At 45.2% G+C, this 24,101-nt stretch overlaps 1 protein-coding gene across 1 annotated transcript in view; it reads right to left on the bottom strand.

Moving 5' to 3' along the window:
* Positions 1-24,101, bottom strand: part of SVEP1 (sushi, von Willebrand factor type A, EGF and pentraxin domain containing 1) — a 534,033-nt gene that overhangs the window by 17,552 nt on the left and 492,380 nt on the right. The window contains exon 46 of the mRNA XM_029614894.1: positions 18,789-18,959. Coding sequence (XP_029470754.1) covers positions 18,789-18,959 — 171 coding nt within the window. The remainder of the gene's footprint in view (positions 1-18,788; positions 18,960-24,101) is intronic.

The raw sequence follows: 24,101 nt of genomic DNA, 5'->3' as shown, positions 1-24,101 counted from the left end.
TCCACCCCACGTTCCAAGTGGCCCTGAGCAAGCCACCATGAGAGACTGGACTTGGCAGCGTCCGGAAGGGGGAGCTGGAGATGAAACTGTTCCGACAATGGGAACCAACGGGAGAGCAACGTACTATACAGGGTCTCATGTGCGTGAATGCCCATGTGACCAGTTCCAAAGTTGATGCCATGGAACCAAGAACCTGTAGATAATCCCAGACCATGGACACTTGAGTTTGCAACAGGTTTTGGATTTGGACACGCAACTTGAAAATCCTCTTCTCCAAAAGGAAAACTTTGCCCAAGCGAGTATCAAATTGGGCCCTCAGAAATTCCAGAAACAGGGAAGAAGCCAGATGACTCTTGGCTAGGTTGACAACCCATAGCAGAGAGTGCAGGTGGAGTACCACTGCCACCATCACCTGAGAGCACAATTCCTCTGATTTCGCTGTAGCCAGTCTTCCAAGTAGGGATGGCCCAAGATCCCTTCTTTTCGCAGAGCAGTTTCCACCACGACTATCACCTTGATGAAGGTCCATGGGGCCATGGCAGGGTGCAAAACTGGAAATGCTGACTGAGGATCATAAACCTGAGAAACTTCTAATAGTCCCTGCGTATCCTGATCTGCAAGTCGGCCTTTATTAGATCTAGAGAAGCCAGGAACTCTCCCTTTCGCACTGCTGCGATCATGGATCGAAGAGTCTCCATCCAAAAATGGGGCACTTTCAGGGCCCGATTAACCTTTTTCAGGTCCAGGATTGGACAGAATGTTCCCTCCTTCTTCAGTACCACAAAGTAAATAGAATACTTTCCTTGGCCTTGCTCCTCACGGGGGATGGGAACAATAGCCCCTAGCCCTTGGAGCCTCTGGATGGTTTGCTGGATGACTTGTTTCTTTGCAGGGGAGACACACAGGGAGACACCAGGAACAGGTTTCTGAGCAGACCAGCAAATTCTAACTCATAACCATGTTCTATCATGCTTAGAACCCACTGGTCCAATGTGATCTTGGTCCACTCCTGGTAAAAGAGTCAACCGGCCCCCAATAAATGGAACTGAGGAGTGGGCCGGTGGCATCTCATTGTGAGGACTTAATGCCGCCGGTGCCTTGAGTGGTGCCTTCTCAGTTTGGTCTGCGGTCACGAAAGGATTGAGACCAAGGCTGTAACCTTCGAGGCCTGTCACTGACCTGCACCTGGAACTCTGCACTGATGGAAGTGCCGTTGGCCACGGAAATGAGAGCGAGCTGGGAAACCTTTCTGAGCTTGTGGCTTGTCCTCTGGGAGCTTGTGCACTTTATTATCCCCCAGTTGTTTTATAAGCTGCTCCAGGTCCTCTCCAAAGAGGAACTTTCCCTTAAAAGGAAGCGACCTGAGCTGGGCCTTCGACAAAACATCCATGGCCCAATTTCTGAGCCACAAAAGTCTCCTAGCTGAGACCGCAGAGGCCACAGTCCTGGAGGAAGTACAAAGGTCATACAAGGTGTCAGCGCCATAAGCCACAGCAGCCTCTAACCATTCTGCCTGTTACGCCTCAGGGGGCGAGAGGTCTTTGGCGCCCTGCAATTTTTGCACCCATCGTAAGCTTGCCCGCAGCATATAATTGCTGCAAACTGCCGCCCATATGCCAAGAGCCGAGACCTCAAAAATCCTTTTGAGGTGCACCCCCGGTTTACGATCCTGAGGATCTTTGAAAGTTGCCGCTCTAGGACTGGGATGGAAGTCCATTTCGTGACCGCTGAGACCGACACGTCCACCTTAGGAACCTTCAACAGCTCTAACATGTCTTCCGGCAATGGATGCAGCCTGTCCATTGCCCTGCTGACCTTGAGGCCCGTCTCAGGAGTATCCTACTCCCAGACCATGAGCTACTTTATGTCATGAAAAGGGAAGATCATAGTCAGACCCCATAAGACCGCCATGACTGGATCCACCGTGTCCGGGCTTGAATCCGCTACCGTGGGTGCAATGCCCAGCTCTGCCAGGACATGGAGTATCAGAGGAGCCAACTCATCATGCTGAAACAAGCGAACTACCTTGGGGTCATCCCCTTCCAGGGGAGCTCCTGGGCCCCCGTCATCTTCTACATCGGGACCCACTGAGGAGGAGGAGAAAAAGCACCACGGCCATCCTCAGGGTCCAAGCCCTCCGAGGGGACCTCTGGAGCCGCCTCTCGTGGCCCAGGAGGGTGAACTTTGCGGACACAAATAGCAGTGGCGGCTCCGGTTTCCTGGGTAGCTTCTTAGATGGGTCTACCAGCATCCTAATCCCTGGAGCCCCTATCTTCCAGGCACTGCTGGCCAAAAAGGCCTGATGCATTAATAGGACAAACTCCGGAGAATACCCGGAGGGACCCACTACATCCCCTGTTACTGGGTCCTGATCATTGTCAGAGCTCCCCTGAGGCCCCCTGGGCCCTATTGGGGCTTAATTCAGCAGGAAAGAGCTCCGGAGGAAAATCCCCTTCCCCTGCCAATCTCTCTTCGGATGTGCAAAAGGCTCCCAAAATGGCCGTCGTTCCTGCGCTGAGGGGGAATGGATCGGCTTGAGGCTCCCTTGCAGCCAACACCTGCCTGGCGCTGCGCTGCTTATCTGGAGCTACTATGGTGATAGAGGAAGGCACCTCTCCTTTGGGGAGGCAACTGGAGCAGAGTCCCACCCCGGTGTGGCTCCCATAAGGCATAATCGGGTAGCGGCGAGCCCTGCCGAAAGCGCTGAAAAATGGGGTGGGGGAAGGAAAACAACTGAAAAACAGGAAAACCTGCTGCCGCTCTTAGTGCAATCCCTCACATTGGCGGGCTCCCCACCCCTACCCCCCACGGAAAGCAGCCCCTGCTCCGCTCCCCACAGTGAGGCTAGAGGAGCCCAGTAACCAAAATTGTTTCTTTTTTTTAAACGAATACCGGCAGGGAAAGAAAATAAAAGATACTTCCCTGGGACTTGGCAGATGCTGCAGGCTGAAAAAGGGGGAGGGAGCTAGTCCCCTAGCTATCACCCCTGGCACAGAAAGGAGCAAAATATTGGGGTCCCCAACCCCTGCTTGTTCCTGCCTACAACCAGGAGGGATGGTTCCACCAGAACCTCACAACCCCCTGGGAGACCTGTTTTCCCTGTCAGTTTTTTTTTCAAGCTCGGGGACAGAACTGCAGGTTTTGCACCAATTCCATCTGCTGGAGACAGAGAAATAATGAAGAGTAGCAGGTGGCATGCCAGGTTATGAGATGGTGCCTGTGAAACTTTCTCTGTCTCCATCTGCTGGAAGGGAGGCAAAACCCAGGAGTCTGGACTGATCCAGGTACATACAGGGAACTACCCTTTATTCAATTCTTGATCTAGTTTCATTTATGCATTTATCCTTAAGTGTGTCTTCTTTGAACCTGCAGCGAGTGAACCCAATTCAAATGCCCGTGCTATCACAGAAAAGCACAGCCTGCTCATGCTGGTGCTCCACAGAGAAGCCCAATATACAACAAAGCCTTTGAGGTATTAGACAGCACAAAGAGCTTTCTTTTAATGCATGCTTTTATATTAAGCAGCACCAGTCCTGACCAGCAGAAAGGCTTCATGGAAGAAATGCCAAATAGGGAGTCTAGGTGAAGATCCTATTGCCATGCAGTGGTTCAACAGAAGAAAGCTGTGCTGCAGAACCAAGTCTCACGATCCCTAAACCAAGCTTAAGTATCATATTCTCTAGTGATGCCTACTGGCCACCTCTTCAAAGCTTGAGCCAAATATTTCTAATTGAGCTTTCTCGGTCCACTATTGCGGGGAGGAGGGGCAGGGTCAGCTTTATCTTAAAGATACCTCTGGGTGCGGAAATCAGGGAAGGGATATTCTTCTCTCACACCCCACCCCCAAGGATGTAGGAGCTAGATGGAAATTCAGAATGCAGCAGGAAGCCATAAAAGCAGCACTTCTTCCATTCAGCTGTGAAGGGAGGGCCATCTCCTCTCTCCCAGTGGCCCTTTCCTTAAGTGTAGGGGTGGGCTGGCTGTGAAGGTATTTTCCAAGCCTAATCCTGCTGGCCCTTGCACCGTTAAAGGGGCAGGTGACGTTCTTCCCACTCAGAAAAGTGCTGTTGAGACAGAGAGGAGGTGCCCCATTTATCCCAGCGCCTTTAGGCACCTGCCTATATTACCCAGTGGGAAATCTGGGCATTGGCCCAGTCACCCATTCCATTGGTGGAATGGGTGACTTGGAAAAAAGATTCTTCAATGATTATCTACTCATTTTAGCAATGAAGTGTAAGTGACTTGTGAATATTGTTCCTACAGTTCCTCAGTTTCAGATTTTGCCAGTCTTAAGCAAGAGCGTTGGGGCTGCAGGAGAAAGAAAAGATCTTTAGATATGGATTAAAAAAAGGAGAAACAGAAAATGAAAGACTCCAGTCTTTTTACATTAAAATTTGTTGTAAAGAGATGAGAATAAAATCCAATGCTAGTAAAGTAAACATGAAAACCATCTTGCACTTCATTTAATGAAATCAATGACTGCTATCTCCAGTTACATTTCCTGGCATGGCTTTACAAAAATGCATTACCCAAATTATTAAAACCTTTTAAGTGTTTGCAGGGAGCAAGAACATACACACAAAATAGACATATTGCAATTTGCTAAAAGCTTACAGTCTGTAGCAAGGATTTGCTTTTGCCCTTGCCATTTCCAGTAATTTTGCTGATTTCATAAGAATTACTGTATGTATGTGTTTATATATAAACACACTCAAATATATATTATATACTGACATTTGATCTGAGATATCACACCAGTTTACATTCAGGTACTGTAGGTATTTCTCTAGCCCCAGAGGGCTTACAATCTAAGTTTTGTACCTGAGGCAATGGAGGATAAAGTGACTTGCCCAAGGTCACAAGGAGTGACAGCGGGACTCAAATGCTGGCCTCCTGGTTTGTAGCCCACTGGTCTAACCACTAGACTATTTGTTACGAATGGGCTCAGGCCCGGAGTCGTGATCACCACTAACAGGGGTGTCTCAGGGTGGAGAAAGGCAGGACTGCAGAAGAGTCTAGATGCTGGCTGATGCAGGCAGGAATGAGTGAACCCTATGGGCAAGTGGGAAGGTGGAATAGACAGACTGAGTCTAATACTGGCTGGAGATACCTGATACCAGATGCATGAAGGTAAGAGTGAACTTGAAGACTGGAACAGCATGGAAGTATGTGTGAATGTGAATGTAGGTAAAGGTGTACAGGAAACTGGAACTGGGTGCTAGTAAGGATGAACTCAGGAAGCGTGCAGGTATGAGTGATAATGACTGGAGGTATAAGTGACTGAATTGAGGAAACAAGACTGACAGAGAACTGGACAGACAAACCAGGACAGCACTAACATTGAACATGAAACACATAAGCCCGAAGGCAATAGAGCGAGGCACAAGGCCCGAAGGCTACAGACAGCAGACAGAGGGCCCGTAGGCCACACATATACAGCAGGCAGCAAGCTCGTACGTTACCGACAGCAGGCAGAGGCCCGTAGGCCACAGACAGCAGGCAAAAGAGGCTAGCGCAGGGAGCCCAGGCGAGCTCGATGCTGAAGCACCGATGGAACTGCTAGGCAGGGTTATAAAGGAAATTCTGGGGTATAGAGTAGACAGGAAGGAAGGAGTGGGCCAGCCAGAAGAACATGCTCGTGGGGGACCTCTGGTGGTGAGGCGGCTGCATAGCAGCCATGGTCGTAACACTATTCTTCCTCCCTATATATATATATATATATATATATAGCTACACATACATATATATGTATGTGTATGTATGTTTGGATAGTAGGGATGTACATTCATTTGCAACGAAATAGAAAATAAAGACGATATTTCCTATTTTGTTGCATTTCGGGGGGGGCTGACAAAATGAAAGGAAAGGGCACATAAAAAAAAATCCCCAAACCCACCCCAACCCTTCAAATTTAATTAATTACAAACCCCCACCGTCCCCCCCCCCTCCCCAAGACTTGCCTGAAAGCCCCCGGTGGTCCAGTGGGAGTCCCGGGAGCGATCTCCCCCTCTCAGGCCGTCGGCTGCCAGTAATCAAAATGGTGCCGGTGGCTCTTTGCCCTTACCATGTGACAGGGGCTACCGGTGCCATTGGTCGGCCCCTGTCACATAGTAGGAGCAATGTAAGGCCCATGCCATCTTAAAAAATGGCATGGGCCTTACATTGCTCCTGTATTAGGTAAGGGTCTGTGTGTTGTGCATGTGTGACAGAGGTGTAGTGACAGAGGTGTAGTATTTTGGTTAATGTTTAGTATCTCTGTAGGAATTTGTAGCAGTCCAGCTTGTTTGCCCATTCAGTGGTGTATTAGTATTCTAGGGCCTGGTGTAATGTTTGCTTGCTGCCTTTTCATAGATAAGGTTGCTGCTATTTGAGTCCTGAGATTTACTGCTGTTATGGTATGGTAAAGCTCTAGGTGGGTTTTTAAAATATTTTTGTAGGGGTTTGTGTTGATCACAAAGTACCTGCCAGTAGAGGGAGTTTGTTTTGCTGTTACTGAGGTGACACCAGAATCTGAATATATATATATATATTTTTTGCATTTTGGGTTATAATGTGAGCAATACTAGTTCTGCTCTGCAGCTGTTGCAAATCTTAAGTTCTTATGATTATTGATGTTTTATTGTAGTTATGACAGACAGCGTTTTTGGAAAGAATATTCATAAGAATACACTGATTTTGTTTTATTATGTGATTGGATCTGATAAGTGTTTTTTTATGATGTTTATTTAAAAACTGCAATAAATATAAAATAAATTAATATAGATCACTAAGCTATTTTAATGTTGGTAAGTGCTTGAAACAATTGAATTAAAATATTTTAAAGTGTCACTTATGATGCATGATGGCTGTTGCAGACAACTTAGAAATCCATTGTCAGAAACACTCTAAGAGCCTGATTTTCAAAAGTATTTACATGCTTAAAAATGGGTCGTGTAAATGCACTTTACCCATGTAAATTGTCTTTTGAAAATTGCTACAATATATGCCATTGAATTGTCCATAGGATTTACCAATGTAAGTGCAATTTTGAAAATTGCTACAACAGTAGTTACTTTTATATGTGTAAATCATTTTGAAAATTATCCCTTAAGGCATTATTTATCGAAAAGTGTACTAGAAGGGCCCCCAAAAAAATTCAGTTCTGGTTGCGCCACTGGTGCGAAGGTGGCAGACCTCATGCATCACATACTGTCATACTGTAGATAGGATTTTAGGCAGTGCTGGGGAGGAGCTGGCTGTCTTGGTACATGCGGGTACTAATGACATAAAGTGCATGAGGGAGGATCTGGAAGCCAACTTAGGATTTTAGGTAGAAAGTTGAAATCTAGAAACTCTAGGGTAGCATTCTCGGAAAGGACCCCAGAGGCAGGCAGAGCTGCAGAGTCTCAATGCGTGGATGAAATGATGGTGCAGGGAAGAGGGTTTTAGGTTTGTTAGGAACTGGGCTTCATTTTGGGAAGGGGGGTGCCTTTTCCGAAAGGATGGGCTCCACCTTAACCAGAGTGAAACCAGGCTCCTAGCCCTGATCTTTAAAAAGGAGATAGCGCAGCTTTTAAACTAGATGAAGGGAGAAAGCTGACAGGGGCACATGGTTCGGAATGATGCATCTTTGAAGGATACTAAGAGAACAGGGAAGCTAGGGCATCCCAGCAGAGAGGTTGCAATAAATGCTAAAGTGGCACAGATGTTATTAAGAGCCAAGACTCCAAATTATCCCTGTCAACTGATAAGCAGGTTGTTAACACAAATAAAAAGCATACTTTGAAATGTCTGTATACAAATGCTAGAAGTCTAAAAAATAAGATGGGAGAGTTAGAATGAATAGCACTGAATGAAGACCTAGATAATTGGCATCTCAGAGACCTGGTGGAGGGATGATAACCAATGGAACACACTGATACCAGGGTACAATTTATATCAAAATGATAGGATGGATCAAATTGATGGAGGGGTGGCATTGAATCAAAACAAGATAAAAGTTCTGCAGGAAACAAAATTAAATGTTGACTCTTTATGGATAGACATTCCAGGTGAAAAGGGGAATAAAATAGCAATGGGACAGAATCACCATCCACCTGGCCAGAATGAACAGACAGCCAATGAAATGCTAACAGAAAAATTAACAAAATCAGAAGCACAGTAGTAATGGGTGATGTCAATTACCCTAGTAATGACTAGATGAATGTCACATCAGGATATGCTAGAGAGGTTATGTTCCTAGATGAAATAAATGACTGCTCCATGGAGCAGCTGACACAAGAACTAACATGAGGAGAAACTATTTTAGACCTAGTCCTTAGTGAAACACAGGATTTGGTGTGTTAGAGGCACTTGCCAATAGTGATCAAAATTTTATCAAATTCGACTTAACTGGAAGGAGGACACTAAAGAAATCTACTGCAATGTCATTTAACTTCCAAAAAGGTGACTATGGTAAAATGAGGAAAATGGTTAGGAAAAAACTGAAAGGAGCAGCTGCAAAGGTTAAGAGTTTACATCAGGCATGGACCTTGTTTAAAAATACCATCTTGGAAGCCCAGACCAGATGTATTCCATGCACTAGAAAAGGCAGAAGGAAGGCTAAACGAGTACAGGCACGATTAAAAGGTGAGATGAGAGAGATTATAATAGCTGTAAGAATATCTTTCAAGAAATGGAAAAGGGATCTGAATGAAGAAAATGGGAAACAGCATAAGTATTGACATTGATAAGGAAGGCAAAGAGAATTAGAAAAGAAGCTTGCTGTGAAAGCAAAAACTCATAAACCTTTTTCAGGTACATTTGAAGTAAAATGCCTGTGAGGGAGTCAGTTGGACTATTAGATGATTAAGGAGTAAAAGGGATACTTAGGGATGACAAGGCAATAGCAGAAAGACTAAATTATTTGCTTCAGCTTCACTAAGGAAGATGTAAGAGATACTCATGCCAAAAATGATATTTAAAGGTGATGTTTCAGAGGAACTGAAACAAATTTCAGTAAACCTGGAAAATGTATTAGGGCAAATTGACAAACTAAAGAGTATCAAACCACCTGTACCATATGATATACATCCCAGAGTGCTGAAAGAACTGAAAAATGAAATTGTGGAATTGATTTTGGTCATTTGTAAACTATCATTAAAATTGTCAATGGTACCTAAAGACTGGAGGGTTGCCAATGTAACTCCAATTTTTAAAAAGGGATCCAGGAGGGATCCAGGAAACGTGCTCATTGTTCCCATTTCTGTACCATGAAAAATGGTAGAAACTATCATAAAAGAACAAAATTACCGAACTATATATATATAATTATGCATAGTTTAATGGGACAAAGCCAACATGGATTTAGTCAAGGTAAGTTTTGCCTCACCAATTTGCTACAATTTTATGATGTAAATAAATAAGTGGATAAAGGTAAGCCAGTTGATATACTATATCTAGATTTCCAGAAAGCATTTGACACAGTTTCTCATGAGAAACGTCTTAGGAAATCTAAATGGTACATTTTCCCATGAAGTAAGTTGAATAATAGAGTACCCTGGGGAACTGTTTTGGGACCACTGCTTTTTAATTTATTTATAAATGACCTGGAGATGAGAACAATTTATTTAGCTATTTTATTTACAAAATGTATATGCTGCCAATCCAGAGTTCTCGGCGGTTTACAATAAAACATACATGGTGCAGTCAGAGACATAGTGGAAAAACACGTACATCATCATAACATAAATAAGTAATGGCAGAGAACAGTAATTTTTCCTTTAAATACTTCAATCTCTAATCACCTGATTGAGAAGATAAGATTTCAGTCATTTTTTTAAATGACTTCAAGCATTCCATCATATGCAGCTCACATGGCAGAGTTCCACAATGATGGACCAGCAAAAAAAATATCTGTTCAGGCATATCCATAAGATGACCATGCCACATGGAGGGAATGTCAAGGAGGCCCTCTTTGAAGATCCCAGTAGCCTTGGGGGATTATAAAGCTGCAACATTTGGTTGATCCAAGAGTGAGTCAATTTCCAAAAGATTATGGATTAGCATAGCAGCTCTATATTTATTTATTTATTTAAAAGCTTTTTTAGACTGGTATTCATGGGTACATCATATCGGTTTACAGAGAACTTGAATCATGATACAAAGAACAGGGTGAGAAAAACTTGTGAGAGGTAAAAACAATATATTACAAGGCATACATTTGAGGTAAAGGGTGAGGAAAGAGACTTGGAGAAACATGATTGATTACAATGCCATATGCAAGGGGAAGTATATACAAGGCGATGTGAGAGCAAAAAAAGTAAATGAGCAGAGAATGGGACATTACAAGGGCTTAGGTTGGAGGGGGGTGTTATTCTGGGAAGGCTTGTTTATAAAGCCAAGTTTTTAGCTTTTTTTTAATTTTTGGGAGGAGGGCTCTAGTAAAGGTCTGGTGGCATGCTGTTCCAGAGGTTGGGACCAGCAATCGAGAAGGCCTGTTCTTTTGTAGTGTTCAAGTGGACCGTTTTTGTGTGTGTGTGTGTGTGTGTGTGTGGGGGGGGGGGGGCTGTATATGGTTCCAAGGTAAGATGTCCTGGTGGGGCGGTTAGGAATGGAAAAGCGAAGGCTGTTGTCTAGCCATTGTATGTTACTGTTGTGTAGAGTTTTGTGTATAATTGAGAGTGTTTTGTAAAGGATTCGGGAGGCTATAGGGAGCCAATGGAGTTCTTTGAGGACTGGAGTAATGTGTTCTGTTTTGCGGGTGTTGGTTAGAATTCTAGCAGCTGTGTTTTGCAGAATTTGGAGAGGTTTAAGTGTTGATGCGGGGAGGCCTAGGAGTAGAGAATTGCAGTAGTCGATTTTTGAGAAGATTATGGCTTGAAGGACTGTGCGGAAATCATGGAGATGAAGGAAGGGTTTTAGTTTCTTGACGACATGAAGTTTGAAGAAACAGTCTTTTAGGGTTATATTGATAATTTTTTTTAGGTTCATTTTGTTATCTATGGTTATACCAAGGTTGTGGGCATGTTGCTGGAAAGAGGTCAAGAGGGAGAGAGGGGGCTGTTGGTGGGCGAGTATGTTTGGTATTTCTGGGTAGAGATTAAGATGAGTTCCGTTTTATTTCATTGAGGTAGTTTTCCCAGGTCTTTAGAGATTTGGAGAGGGATTCATGGATAGGAATTAGGATTTGGACATCGTCCACATAGATAAAATGGGGGAGGCCAAGGTCAGAAAGGAGTTGGCAGAGGGTAGAAGGTAAATGTTGAAAAGGGTGGATGAGAGGGAGGAGCCTTGGGGAACGCCATGATTAAGTAGTGTGGGTGAGGATTCGGAATTTCCGATCTTCACTGTTTAGTGTCTGTCTTCAAGGTATGAGTTGAACCATTGTAGGGCAGTTCCTGTTATGCCAATTTCTTTGAGGCGGTTGATCAGGATGTTATGGTTGATGGTATCAAAAGCTGAGGAGATGTCAAGTAATGCGAGTATGTAGGAGTGTCCATGGTCTAGACCTTTGAGGATGGTGTCTGTGAGGGAGAGAAGGAGGGTTTCCGTACTGAAGAATTTACGGAAACCAAATTGGGAGGGAAATAGGAGGTTGTGGTTTTCTAAGTGTTTGGTGAGCTGGGTGTTGACAATTTTTTCCATAACTTTGGCAATGAAAGGTAGGTTGGAAATGGGCCTATAGTTGGATGGGTCAGTGGGGTCAAGGTTGGGTATTTTTAGGATGTGTTTAACAACAGTATGTTTTAAGGAGGGAGGGACTTTGCCGCATGTCAAGGAGCAGTTTATTATTTCAGCCATGGGTTTGGCTATGGTACTGGGGATAGATAGGAGTGATTTGGTGGGGATGGTATCAGAGGGGTGTGTGGAGGGCTTTTGTTTCCTTAGGAGGGTTTCAATTTCTGATGCAGAGGTTGTGTCAAGGGAATCTAGGGTGGTGTTGAGTTTCATATGGGGAGAGTGTTGATCAAAAGCCAATTAAGACTTTTTTTTCAACACAGGTGTAATGTGCTCTTGTTAGTCATCCTGAAATTAGGCGGGCAGCCAAGTTCTGCAGAGCTTGTAATGCAAGCAGGTGAGTTGAAGGAACATCTAACAGCAAAGCATTACAATAGTTCAAAGTTGGAAATATTAGGCTTGCATTATCAGATGAAAATTATGAGCATTTAATAATAAAGCAAAGTTTAAAATAACCTGAATGTACAAGTGCACTGATCTGGGTGGGCATTCGTAGATTAGTATCCAGAATAACCCCTAAACTCTTCACACTTGAGGCTTTAAGAATAATAGTTTTTCCAAACAAATTGTCTGACACAAAATTGCTCAAAGTTGTTAAATCACAAGAGCATTGTGAGAAACTGCAAGAGAACCTTGCAAAACCTGGAGACTGGACATGCAAAGGAAAGTGAAATTTAATCTAGGCAAGTGCAAACTGATGCACTTAGGTTAGAGTAACCCAAAATATAGCTACACAATGCAGATTTCTCATTAGGAATCACCATTTAGGAAGAGGATCTAGGCATCATCGTTAATAACATGTTGAAATATTCTGTGCAGTGTGCAGCAGCAGTAGCCAAGAAAGTAAATAGAATGCTAGGTATTAGGAAAGGAAAGGAGAATAAAACAGAGAATAATCTGTATTGCTCCACTGGGTGATCCCATTTTGAGTATTGTGTGCAGTTCTGGTCATCACATCTCAAAGATATAGCAGAATTAGAAAAGGTACAGAGAAGGGAAACCAAAATGATAAAGGGGATGGTACAATTCCCCTATGAGGAAAGGTTAAAGAGGTTAGGACTCTTCAGCTTGGAGAAGAGATGGCTGAGGGGAGATATGATAGAGGTCTATAAAATGAGGAGTAGAATGACGTGAATCAGTTATTTACTTTTTCAAAAGGTTATATAGAGTAGGGGACACATTGAAGTTAAGTTGTATATTTAAAACTAATAATAGAAAATAATTTTTTTACTCAATGCATAATTCAGCTCTAAAATTTGTTGCCAGAGATATGATGAAAGCTGTTAGTGTAGCTGCATTTTAAAAAGATTTGAACAAGTTACTAGAGGAAAAGTCTATAAATCATTATTAAGGTGGAGTTGCAGAAATCTACTGCTTATCCCTGGCATAATGTTGTGAGTCCCGGCTGCGTGGGTGCCATGACCGGGCCTGCTCACCTGGCATTACCGTCCACTAGCACAGGTTTATCTGCTGCCACTAACCCACGGCGTCCCTGTCGCTCACTGCGGCCTCCCTCGGCGTGTCCATTGCTACAGGCCTCACAGCGGAGCTCCCGTCCGGGCTCCACGTCCTTGGCCGGCTCGACCCCAACCCTAGGCGCACGCGCGGCCGACCTCACCAGTTTTAAAGGGCCCAGTGCGGGAAACCCTCGAGAGGTGCACCCCAATGACATCATCAGCCTTCCATATATAAGGCAGGGCTCAAATCCCTGATCCCTGCCTTGGCAATCGGGTCGACACAGTATTGTGTAGTGAGTTTGCCTTCGTGTTCCAAGTGTCTCCTGTTCCAGCGTCTCCTGCTTCAGTGTCCTTCTCAGGTAGTATCTATCTGGACTGATTTCTTGGTATTGACCTCTGCCTACCTGACCATTCTTCTGCCTGTTACCTGGAACCGACCCTCGCTTGGCACGACTACGCACGGACTGACTCTGGTATTGACCCCCGCTTCGGCTGAACTTATTTGGAATGATATTCTGGCATTGACCCTTGCGCTTCACTCGGACACTCTCTTCCGGCCCCTGGTGACCTCTGGGCCTATGCACTTGGATAACAACCACGGCTTCCATGTGGCTGGACCTGCAGGCGCTGTCTGCCTCTTCTGGAGGACCTCTCTGAACTGTTGTCTTCCTGAGGTCTCCGGAGCTTCTGGTTCTGATCTAGTCCACTCGCTCTGCATCAGTCGCGCACCCTTGCTCATGGTGGGCACACCTTTGCTCGTGGTGGGCACACCTCTCCGATATCTCTCCGGGAGACCACTGGAGGCCCACCTGAGTCCAGGCGGTCCAGGTACCCAAGGGCTCAACCTGCGGAAACCCCGGACTGTTATTGGTGAAGCTTCAGATACCTCTGTCTCCTAGTGTGTTCTGCCTCCTGGTGGCAGGTGCTCTCTGGGTCCGACCAGAGAGCCGTACCAATCCTGCATCAGAACCAAGGGTCCACCTCCAGTGCAACAGATAAGCAGCATGAAAATCTATCTATCCTTTAGGATCCTGCTATATTTTTGCGACCTAGATTGGCCACTGTTGGAAACAGAATTCTGAGCTTGATGGACCCCCTTTCTGACCCAGAATGAAAATTTTATGGTCTTATGCTATGATTGAAAATTAGTCCCAATATGACAAAAATGAAAACTGCAAAATAATTTCAGGTAAAGAATACTATTCTCATATTTTCTACTTCTTCACTACTTCACTAATTTTAAAACTAACGTGCGTGTACCCATATATTCACATATTGGCGCACAAGTGGGGATACGCTGCAATTTTAAATCGCATGCACACTTGTGTGATAAAGGTCAAGGGTAAAACAAACGCACGGGCCACATGTATGCATGTATGCTGGCTTGCGCCAACAACCACGGCCATTTTATAGCATATGTGCGCACAATATAAAATAGGTTTACCTCACGTGCATGTGCGCAAAAGTTTATAATGGGCACGCGCATGTGCGTGAAAATGCCTCCGCTGCAACGTAAGTAGGAGGATTTTAGGAGATATATGCACCGATGCATTTACAAGTTTGCTCAGTTCGCCCATGTAAAGGATAGGACTTCCTATGTACCCCTCCCCAGTTAAATATTCTCTCTTTTACTCTGTTAGCCACAACCCTTAAAACCCCACTGACTAGCCTCAGACTATTACCCTAGAGACTGTTTGGAAAGCACTTATTTCTTTGCAATCATCAAGTGTGACTTTGTCTAATATTATGCCAGAAATGCAACAACGTGTTAAACAAATAGATCCTTTAATGATAATTCATACGGATAAAATAAATAATTTGGAAACTCAAGTAGCACACTTACAGAAAGGGCAATCAGGTCTGACTCAAGGAGAGTTAGTTAGTTTTAAGAAAAATTGAGACCATAGAAAATGAGTTGAGATATAAAAATCTCCGAATACTGAATTTCCCATATATAAAATTTATATCACCTTATGAACAATTCAAGAAATATATGTTGGAAATTCTATTCATTGCACAAGAGGCGATACCATCCATTGCTAAAATATATTTCTTGAATAAATAAAAGAAAAGGAGAAGAAAAAGAGCAATGTAAGACTACAGAGATTGTTCAATTAATTGAACAATCTTTAGAAGAACAAGTAGAGTCACATGGAACCTTGTTGATTACATTTGTGTTTCCTTCAGACAGAGACACTGTATTGAGATTATTTCGTAGAAATAGAGAAAAGCTATATATGGCTCAAAAGATCTGGGTCTATTCGGACATAACTAGAGTTACTCAACAGCGTAGGAAGGAATTCCTAGCTATGTGTCAGGAGGCTAGAGCACTCGGTGCTATAATTATGATTAGATACCCTAGTAAGTGTGTGTTAACTTTAGATAGTACAAGATATGTGTTCTTTGAACCAATGCAAATACGTTCTTTTTTAAACTCACATTTACATTGGAATAATTAAGATGCTGTTGTGTTCTGCAGCTGTGGACGGCCACGACCGCGGTCCCCTACCTCGCCGTGGCGGCAACCTGCCGCAGCAGCTCCCGACATAACTGCTGAGCCGGTGCCTGTTGCTTTGGCGCGGGTCCCCGGTCTGACTGCCGGGTGGGGAGCCGTCCCTTCTTCCCCCTCGCGGTGTCCCTGCAGCCTTTCCTCCACGGAGGAAATCCAAGATGGCTGCTGCCATCTTTAGGCGCGAGGCCACACCTCCTCATTAGAATTAAAGGGACCTGATCCCTTTAACCATTTACAGCTGTTCCCTATGAGCCAGAGCAGAGGAAGTATAAAAAGAGGCTTCCTCTGCTCATTCCTCGACTTGGCAACGTCTCTTGTAGCGCTGTTTAAGTCTGCTTGCTTCGGTGAGTCTTCTTGCACTTTGGATCCTTGTTCCTGTCTCATCTTGGTATTCCTGGTTCCTGACTTCGGATTGGCTAGCGGTGATTCCTGGTGTGTGACTTTGGACTGGCAAGTGACGATCCCTTGGTGTGTGACCTCGGACTGGTAAGCGACGACCCTCTGGCACTTGACCTTGGACTTCTTCTTCACCATCGTCTCCAAGGGCCCACCTAAGTTCCAGCAGCCCGGGTCCCTACGGGCTCCTCCCGGGAGGACCGCGGGCTTCAAGGGTTGAAGCTCCAGTTAGCCCTTGCACCGAATGCTTGACTCCTTGACCTCTCAAAGGTCTACCTAATTTCCAGCGGCCCGGGTCCCTACGGGCTCCTCCTGGGGGGACTGCGGGCTTCCAGTGGCGAAGACACAGTTCCTTCCCTCGACGTCACGACCCTTCGTCTGCCTCCACAGTCGCCTCAGTCTCCAGTGCCGAGGGTCAGCTGGTCACATCTTCTGATCCTGCCTCGCCACCTGACGGGAGAACCTACGGATCTTCCTCCTAAGGTATACCATCCTCCCGTCGACCCAAGGGTTCACAAGCCTGAGCATAACAGATGCTATCAAACCTATCATAGGTAACAGTTTTAATTTTGTTGATACCCTTTAATTTGTGTTAACATTGATTTCCTGTATCAAGGAGCTCCTGAATATATCTTGGGTCTTTCCTGATTTGCTTTTAAAGGTCATATTAATATTACTAGAAGTTATTACTACTGTATATACATGATGTATCATGATGTTTCTTTGACCCTTCATTTGATATGCTTTTTTTGCTGTCAAAAATTGTTAAAATGCATAAATATAAAAAAAAAAAAAAAGAGATGCATAGGTTGGGGAACTATCATCTGTAGTAGTTCCTTACCCAACCCCAGACAGTGAGGGACCAGACTTTGGTTCCCCCTGGGCTTCCTCGCAATGCTGGCACAGGCAAGACTCCAGTTCAGGCTGCGCGGCTCTTATGTGGCAGGCTGTGCAAAGAGAGTGACTTCTGGCCTTCTTGGGCGCCGGTGACATTGTGTTTGCACGCGTGCAGTTGTAAACGCGGCTGTGTGTGTAGTTATGTGCATGGGTGCGCTCAGTTGTACGCATCTAGTGCACTCAGTTGTGCGCGCCGATGTGCGCATAGCTATCCACACAGCTATGCATGCATCTGTATTGGATGCGCGCACGTTAGGTGCATCGGCCACCCAGCTTGCCCCACACCTACCGCCGGTCAAGAAGGAAAGATGGCGCCGACAACCCCCGCATGTAATCTGGCACCCCCCAAGGGTCTCCACGTGTGTGGACCCTTGCACTGGATTGGGGCCTAGCCCAACCAAGGCTGCTCAACCCGATTGGTGCTCCCTTTTAATCTCGCCAAAAGAAGAATTCGGTATGGCAATCCGAGCTCTGGAGGCCAGAGACCTGAATTTAAAGATTTTTTCTTACCTGGTCTCGGTACTTACCGATCATGTGCTGGACGATCTCCAGCTGCGGGGGGGGGGGGGGGGGGGGGGAAACCTTCACCACCGTGCTCGGTTCTGCACCCACTGCTTTTCAGCCACACTGGGGGCTAAGTCCACGCCAGGAACTGGCTACCGGACCAAGGCACACCTCTGAGGGATATCAGAGATCAACCTCAGGAATTCTCGACTGGGGGAGGGACCCTTAGGTATCACCGCAGGAGAGCGGGGCTCGATCTTCTTTAAGGTAAATTCTGTTTCTTCTTGCTGTAATTTTTAAGGTAAATTCTGTTTCTTCTTGCTGTAATTCTTAACACTATTCTAGTGTGTGGGATAATGTCCGCATCTGCTAGGAGACGGAGAGATACTGAACAGCTGAGGTTACTGCAGGGGTATATCTAGAGTGACGTCAGCTTTGAAATCTGACTCCGTCGCCCATCTGCTAGCAGAAGAGCACAATACCCACTGGTCCTGAGTCCATCTGGCTACACACTAGGAAAACGCACTTTGCGTATCTTTCCTAGCACTTTGTTGGCTTTTACACGTGTATGTAGTCGGTTTTTAAAACATGCTTGATGAGGGACAACACAGTTTTTCCAATTAGTCTACCAGTTTGTCCAGTTAATATCAAGGTCTTCAAGATCCCTCTGGTTCTTCAACCTACACACACCCCAGTTGACCCAGACCCCTTACCCTGTCCTGTAAGCCCTAAAGCTTGAGATCTACAGACTTATTCCTCATCTGCAGCAGCAGTAACATTAGGCAGATAACAAGCTGATGAGCTCCGTGGTCTCCGGTTTTAAAATATGGAGTTATGCGCCTCCGCTCCGGAACACCCATGCCCCGCCCCTTTTCCACCTTCTTATTTTTGACACGTGCATGAGTATATACGTGGGTACTTCACGGCTTTTTTAAAATCTGTGTTGCTCGCGCTCGGTCCACATATTTGCAACGTTTTTAAAATTGACCTCACTGTTTCCAAATGTCTTCTGTTGCTTCAAATCCACGATTGCCATTCTCTATAGAGTAACGTGCTTGTTTCATTTAGAAATGCTGCCACGTGATTTTTGCCCTCAGTAGGCTAGATAATTGTTTTCAGTTATGGATCACTAAGTTATGCTGCAGAACAGCATGTGCATTACCAGCCACTGTTCAGGTTCCTTACATGCTGCTTCATAATACAAATCCCTTGGGCTGATCCTACTACGCATCTTCTAGGGTACTTGATAATTGAATATTATTGGCTTTAATGTAAAAGTAAAACTAACTTCATTAAAAATTATTTCTTTCAACTTGTTGTTTTACCTCTGCAAACTGGGGGTTGTGACCAGGTTTGATTGTCTAAACAGACGCTTCTCATGCCTCCTTCTAGCATGTACCCACTGTAGCAAGAGTACGTCACCATGTCTCCATACTGATGAAAAGTACCACGAATGAATCCATTCTCTATGTGACGTGGAGGTCCACAGGAGACTTCTGCAACCAGAATAAAAAAAGTTACAATGAGACTCTGTCAGGCCATAAACCCTAATGCTTTCTCAATAATTCTGATATAGTACACTTTCCTTATTTTCAGAGTAGAGGTTTCTAGTAGTCTTATTGGCCTAGGAAAAACCAGAATTGTTTGCAGGTTGTGAATCCTTCCATTGGATTCCCATAAGAAGTATCCAGGGGTAATGTTTGTATAAGAGAGTTTGAGGCCACATACCTTCTCTTTTCAGATGTGATCCCAACTGTGTCACACACAAAGAAGGGACCTATGTGATGTGGAAGGCCCACATGGAACATCCTTTTTTTTTTCATAATTCATAATTCTTGTGTTAATCTAATAATTACTGTGCCTGAATGTAACTTGCCTTGAGCTACTAATGAAAAGGGCTTGAGGAAAATGCGCAATAAATAAACAATAAACTATCAGTCCTTATTTTTGGAGAAAATGCACTTCTATGAATGTCCATTTGTTTATTTATGCTGGTTACACCTAACAAAGTCTGAAGCTAAAGTCATTTTTAATTTATATATGGATAAAGTAGTATACATGCCTGTATTTAAAATGATTTGACTGAGCAGGAGAGAGGGAGATGTTAAGAATATTTTCTTCAGAACAGAACAGACCTCTCCGATATGTGAAGGACTTGGTTGAGAATAGGTGCTTTAACTGTTTTGTCCATACTTAGTACTTCCAGGAAGGGAGACACTTTCAATGGATTTTGCTGGAGCTGGAGTCTAGAGAGCAGCAATCTTGATACAGCAAAAGATATTGAAAAAGGGTTTTGATATCTCACACCCATAGGGACAGTCTAGGGCTGAGAAGCCTGCTGGAGTTGCAGGATGCACTGTAAAGGGCGGTCCAGAGATTTTCACTTTCAGGAATGGGATTGTGAGAGTTGTATCAGAACATGAAGTTGCTGGGGCTTGTGGTCTCAGGAAGAACAAGAAGAAAGTAGCTCATGGGAGGTACGGTCTCAGGAAATGTTAGACTAAAGAGAATTAGGAGAAAGGGACTGACCTAGGGTTGCCAACTATCTGAAATTTTGTATAGATTGTACAGATTTTCGGAGTACTGTACGGAAAAAGGAGGAAGGGCTAAAATGTTTGGAAATGTCCTGATTTTAGCACCATCCCAGGAGGCAGGCTTACATCCAATGGGGTCATAAACTTCTTTATTGTGTCTTCAGGGCTGGAACCCTGGTAGCTTCAGTCTCTTTCCCCAGGGTGTGGATCCTTTGTTTTTTTTTTTTTTGGGGGGGCCCAAGTGCTAAGGGTGACCTTTCCTCTCCCAGGGACAATAATGGAAGGATCTCACTACTTTCCGTGTCTGTGTCTCCTGGGAGAGAGGTGCGTGTCATCCCTGTGTGCTACTTTGGAGTTACTGGTTTAGGGTCAAAAATGAGTCTTTACTGCTTAAACACGGTAAAATATGGCACAGCACATTAATCTTCAGCATCACAGAATTCCTTTTCCTTTACTATCTTTCTTCCCTCTATCTGCGCAGAAGTAACTTGTACCAGGGCAAGGGAAACTACTACCACCCTCCAGGGCTTGGAAAAAGTAGATTTCCAAGGTGGGCAGGGTATCCTTTAGCTGGTGGGAACCCCTCCCCCCCAACACTGCAAAAAGACTTAAGATTGACTCTGTACAGAGAGTCCAATTCTCTTTCTCTCTCCAGGAGTGACCTCAGTTTTAAAGCTGTTCTTACTCAGTGTTGTCCTTCTAATATTTCTTGAATCTCTCAAGCTTTTTTGGAACCCTGATGGGAGGGATCCCCTGGAAACAGGTGGTTCATCTTGCTCCAAATGCAGGAAGGGGGAGCCCAAACTTCCTCCGGGATCTTGAACTAAAGTCCTTTCCCCTTGCAACAAAAACTAACAATGGAGTGCCTCCTTGCAGTGAGTCACCACCTCCTCCATCCTCATTGAGGGTATGGAGGGCAGGTCTTCCTTAACCTGTACAGCACCAGACACAGGGTTCCCTGTGCCCTGAGCCCAGGTGGTGCACGGCTCCTACCACTTAAAATGCAAAAATCCCAAAAATATACCCAGAGGGAAATTCCTAACCAGCCAGGGAGTAGACTGGATAAGGAAAACCCTCCCGACCCTGGTCAGTCTCCCCAGGCAGGGTTTGCCTGGCTCCTCTGACTGGGACTGAAAACACAACTCAGGAAAAAGCTCCTCTCTACCTCCTGACTCTAGAAAACCATAAGGGAGTGCCCCCAGAACCTCTGGAGTGAGCTGCTTAACATTAACAAACCTCTCAAGGACAACTGCCATTCCAGACCCCTCAAAGGGACGGACTGCATTTGAATGGCCATATTCAACAAGCCATTTAGCGGATAAGTTATCCAGCTAAAGTTAGCTGAATGACTTGGGGTTTTTTTTGTATATTCAGCGGGATAAATGTCCCATTGAATATACTTTCCTAAAATTAACCAGTTACATGTAGCCAGCTAACTAAAAAATCTAACTGGCTATGTTTGATGCCCAGTAAAGGCGGCCTGCAGCCCGATTTCCTGTGTCCTGCCCACCCCCAAATTTAACGGATGTCTTATTGGGCTGTGCATCACCACACCACATCCCCTCTTAATTATTAAAAATCCTGGTGTCCTCTGCTGGCCCTACCCCCACCCCTTTTCTCGTTGCTGCCAGACACTCCCACCCACCCCAGTCCAAAGATGTGACGTAGCACCCTTCCACCCCACTGGACCCTCCCTATCCACCCAAAACCAAAAAAAAAAAAATCCATGCTGGTAGCATGGTACAAGCTTACCCACTTCTGGCACTAGGACAGCTTCTGACATCATCTGACCTGGAAGTGTAAACTGTGTGTAGCTTGCGCTTCCAACAGAGCTTGTGTCAGAAGCTGTGCTGGAGTGGGTAAGTTCATTCCCTGCTCCCGGCAGGGACATTTTTGGTTTTTGGGGGGATGATCCAGGGGCTGGTGGGGTGCCGCACTGCATCTTTGCACTGGGGGATGGGAGGGTCTGGTGGCAGCACAAGATTTTAATATATATATAGAAACAGGGAAGGAGGTGGGGAGGAGGGTCAGTAGCAGGCCCTAGAATGCGGGGTGGAGTGTGCATGGCTCAATAGGACATCAATTTAATTTTGGGGTGGGGGGTGGGAAGCAGGAAATCACGCCTTACAGTCAGGCAGTTTGGCTCTTTTTGGCAATTTGACAATGTTCCTGGATAGGCCATGAACAGTGCAGTGTGGTCTGACAGAGCTCAAATGCAGGTGGATCAGGATGATACCAATGATGACAGTGGGGGCTCTCCTGGTGAGGAAGGGGATATTCCTCCAGATTTGGAGCTATATGGAAGTCTTCTACATTTCTTTCAGAGATGAATTGCTGGGTCTGGTATCTCAAAGCCTGAAGGCCCTCGGAGTGGCTGGGCCTGACTCCTTGAGGACGCAGAAGAAGGATCCTATTTTGGTCACCCTGTGCAAGGCTTCTTGTTTCTTTCCCCTCTTGGATGCAGTCCAGAAGTTGATCTGGCATGTAATGCACCAGAAATGTCCTTTAAAGGACGACTCATCTTAGTGGATTTATACCCCTTGGATCAGCGGGCCAGAGAGCAATTGCATTTCCCTAAGGTGGATGCCTAGGTGTGTTCTGTCACAAAACGAACCACCATCCTGATGTTATCCTGAAGCAAGCCTTTGAGGCAGTGACAATGAACTTGCAAATTGCATCTTGTTATGCCTTGGTAGCGTGGGCTACCTTGTGGTCTTGTCAAGAGCCTGGTGGTGTTGGATCTGATTTAGAACCTATGGTAGAACTGGGGGCCACCTTCTTGGCTGATGTGGGCTGTGACTTGGTGCACACAGCCACTATAGGAGCTGCTTCAGTTATTGCTGTCAGGCGATAGCTGTGGCAACTGGTCCACTGATACTATTTCAAAGTCCAATCTAAGCTGCCTTTCAAAGGCTCGCTTTTGTTTGGCAGTGAACTTAGAAAAATGGCAAGAAAATGGGAAGAGACGCAGATCCTGTGTTTGCTGGAGGATAAGAAGCCAATTTCCTGGCCTTTTCAGTCGTGTGGACGCTCTTGAGACTTCTGGCGTTCTTGGCCTCATAGGGGAGGTTCTTCCCATAGAATTTGGTCATTTTGCCCCCGAGGTTCTCGAAAGGATATGGGCTCTGGAGGCGGAGCCCCTTGGCCTTCCTAATGAAGGTTTGCAGGCTCACCTGGTGGTGTGGGAGATAGGTGGTTGTCTATCCCAGTTTTATCACAGGTGGACCCAGAAAACTTCAGATCAATGAGTTCTTGAAGTGGTTTGGAATGGCTGTGTTCTAGAATTTCTTCATATTCCTCTGGATGCCTTCATGCTATCTTCATTCATTTTCCCTCAGAAGATGGTAGAAGTGGAAGCGACTTTACAACAGCTGATTCTGAAAGCAGTGATCCCTATTCCTGAATTGCAGCAAAATATGGGCTGATATTCCATTAATTTTGTCATGCCCAAGAAGGAAGGGTCATTTCGGCCCATACTGAATCTCAAGGGTTTCAACTGATATCTACGAGTCACACATTTCAGGATGGAAACAGTGCACTCTGTTATAATGGCAATTCAACCAGGGAAGTTCCTCACATCTCTGGATTTGATGGAGGCATATTTTCATATTACCATCTGGCAGGAACATCAATGGTTCCTCTGATTTGCCATCCTGGACTGTCATTACCAGTTTCAGGACTTGCCTTTTGGACTAGCCACAGTGCCCAGGACCTTTTCTAAGGTTGTGATACTGATTGTGGCGGCCTTTATAAGGCCTATCTTGATGATTGGTTGATTCGAGCCAAGACATTGGAAGAGAGTCTTTGCATTTCCCACAGGGTGTTTTCCTTGCTATAGTAACTAGGGTGGGTGGTGAATCTAGCCAAGAAGGTCAAGAACAATTTACAGATGTCTTAGACCCTGGAGTATCTCTAGGTTCAATTTGATACAAAGCAGGACAGAGTATTTCTGCCGGAGTCTCTGATCCACTCATTGATGCAGTTCACCCGACCATGTGGTCTTATCTACAGGTCCTGGGGTTGATGACTGTCATATTAGAAGTGGTTCTCTGGGTGATGGCGCCGGACTGGATGTAAGCCTCCAGAACTGGGGGCTCACTGTCA

This window comes from Rhinatrema bivittatum, chromosome 1, assembly GCF_901001135.1.
Source record: "Rhinatrema bivittatum chromosome 1, aRhiBiv1.1, whole genome shotgun sequence".
In the NCBI taxonomy this organism is placed as follows: domain Eukaryota; kingdom Metazoa; phylum Chordata; class Amphibia; order Gymnophiona; family Rhinatrematidae; genus Rhinatrema; species Rhinatrema bivittatum.
Note: the sequence above shows the minus strand (reverse complement) of the source record. Positions and strands in the feature narration are given on the sequence as shown.